Source organism: Echinops telfairi, unplaced genomic scaffold (genome assembly GCF_000313985.2).
Source record: "Echinops telfairi isolate 266 unplaced genomic scaffold, ASM31398v2 ScPeMD7_5592;HRSCAF=6446, whole genome shotgun sequence".
In the NCBI taxonomy this organism is placed as follows: Eukaryota; Metazoa; Chordata; class Mammalia; order Afrosoricida; family Tenrecidae; genus Echinops; species Echinops telfairi.
In genome coordinates this window covers 40,679,432-40,681,432 of record NW_022109491.1, presented here as the reverse complement: position 1 = coordinate 40,681,432, position 2,001 = coordinate 40,679,432, and the positions used below count along the sequence as shown (strand labels likewise).

Sequence of the window (2,001 nt, the reverse complement as noted above, 5' to 3'; positions counted from 1 at the left end):
CAATTCCCATCTGTACCGCTGTGCATCATCTGGTCTAGCCAGGTCTGCAAGGCAGAATTGGGGTCCTGGTAGTTGGGGGGAACACTTTTCTTAAAGAGATTTTATGCTCTTCTTGAAAGCGTAATGCTCCTCCCCACCCTCATCCCCAAAGGTATAATGCTCAAGGTAGAGTGAGGTCTGCTATATTCATAATTAGCAACTGGTTGATTTCTTTTACAGGTGCAGGTTATCATTCTGAATCCAAAGCCAAGGAATATAAACATGTATGCAAACGAGCTTGTCAAAAGGTATGAACAAAATTTATGATCTAAACATTTTTTCTTGTCAAATCATACAAAAAGCAAACAGGAAACAAACATTTCCCCCAACCTCCCTGCTATACCCCCAGGTAATTATTAATCAAGTTACTATCTCTATAGATTTACCTATCCTGGAATTCATATATATAGGAAAACATTAAAATAACAAACAAAACCTTACAAGAGTTACAAAGCAAAATAGATAAAAACCCCAGTTGAAAAAAAATTCCAGTTGAAAAGAAAATATTAAAGTCAAGAACAAATTTAAATGGATCATAAGGGATATAAAATAATTGGGTGCTAAATTTTCACCTAACTGCATCTGCAACAATGCACTTTCCAGTGCATTCTGCATGTTAGCAAGGCCATTCACACCCCTAGTCCATGGTCAGAGGAGATTCACTGAAGGGTTTAACCATGTGTATTTCTCCTTCAATTTTTTTTTAAAAAACTGAAACACTTTTAAAATGGGTTAAAAGGGAGGCCCAAGGGTAAGATGATACATTTTCATCTAACAATGTCTGCCCAAACCAACATTACTATGCTCTCTGTCTGAAAACAGCTATTCATACCCTTCGACTATCATCTGAGGGGATTCACCAGAGACTTAATCCATGAATTCCAAGGCATTTCTTGGTTGGGAGATTTTTGATGACCTTCCTATTTCTAATTTTGCTATAGATCGGTTCAGGTCTTTTACACTGTTTTGAGTCAGTTTGCATGAACTGTGTATTTCTAGGTTTTTGTTAATTTCTTCTAGATTATCAAACTTGTTAGAGTACTGTATTTCATAGTAATATATTACTTTTTTTTCATTTAGATCTTTAGTGGTGTCATCCTTTTCATCTTTAACACTAGATATTTGTATCTTTTCTTTTCCTTTGTCAAGTTTGCCATTAGTTTGTTAATTTTGTTGCTCTTTTCAAACATTTTTTTTTGTTTCGTTTTCCTGCTCTTTTATATCTGCTGAAATATTTTTTTCTTTTCTTCTGCTCTAGGAGGGTTTGTGTTCTTTTTCTAGTTGTTGGAATTGTTTTTTTAAGGTCTTGTTTGAATTTCTACTCGTTTTTCATGTATGCATTGATTACTACAAATTGCCTTCTGATAACTGCTTTTGCTGTGTCCCAAAGATTTTGGTGTGATGGGTTATCATTTTCATTTATTTCAAGGAATTTCTTAATTTCTTGTTTGATAATATGAATTGCCATAGAATTGGTGCTTACTCATGGCAACCCTATAGCACAGGGTAGAACTGCCCCTGTGGGTTTCTGAGGGTGTAACTTTTTATGGGAGTAGAAAATCCTCATTTTTTTTTCTTGTTATTATCACTCAGTCATTTAAAAATATATATTGTTCAGTCTCCATGTATTTGTTTTTATGTTCTTATTCTTTCTGTTGTTGATTTCCAGTTTTGCTGCATTGTGATCTGAGAACATGAGTTGTAGGATCAAAATATTCTTGTTTGCTGAGGCTTGCTTTGTGGCCTAATAATATGATCTATTCTGGAATATGCACTGTGTGCTCTTGATATGAATGTATGCTGTGTTGTTATGGGCTGGAGTGCTTTGTGTATGTCTGAGAAGTTGAACTGGTTGACTGTGTTGTTTAGCTCTTCTGTTTCTTTTTTTTTTTTTAAATCGTTTTATTAGGGGCTCATACAACTTTTATCACAATCCATACATACATCAATTGTGTAAAGCAC

At 34.6% G+C, this 2,001-nt stretch overlaps 1 protein-coding gene across 3 annotated transcripts in view; it reads left to right on the top strand.

The window, feature by feature from the left end:
- The window catches only part of TASP1 (taspase 1), a 311,341-nt gene that overhangs the window by 19,242 nt on the left and 290,098 nt on the right, over positions 1 to 2,001 (top strand). For all 3 annotated transcript variants that reach the window (XR_006680566.1, XM_004698159.2, XM_045295276.1), the window contains exon 3: positions 220 to 287. Coding sequence is in view for 2 of the 3 variants with exons in the window: in XM_004698159.2 (XP_004698216.1) it covers positions 220 to 287 (68 nt within the window). In the remaining variant the exon portion in view is untranslated. The remainder of the gene's footprint in view (positions 1 to 219; positions 288 to 2,001) is intronic.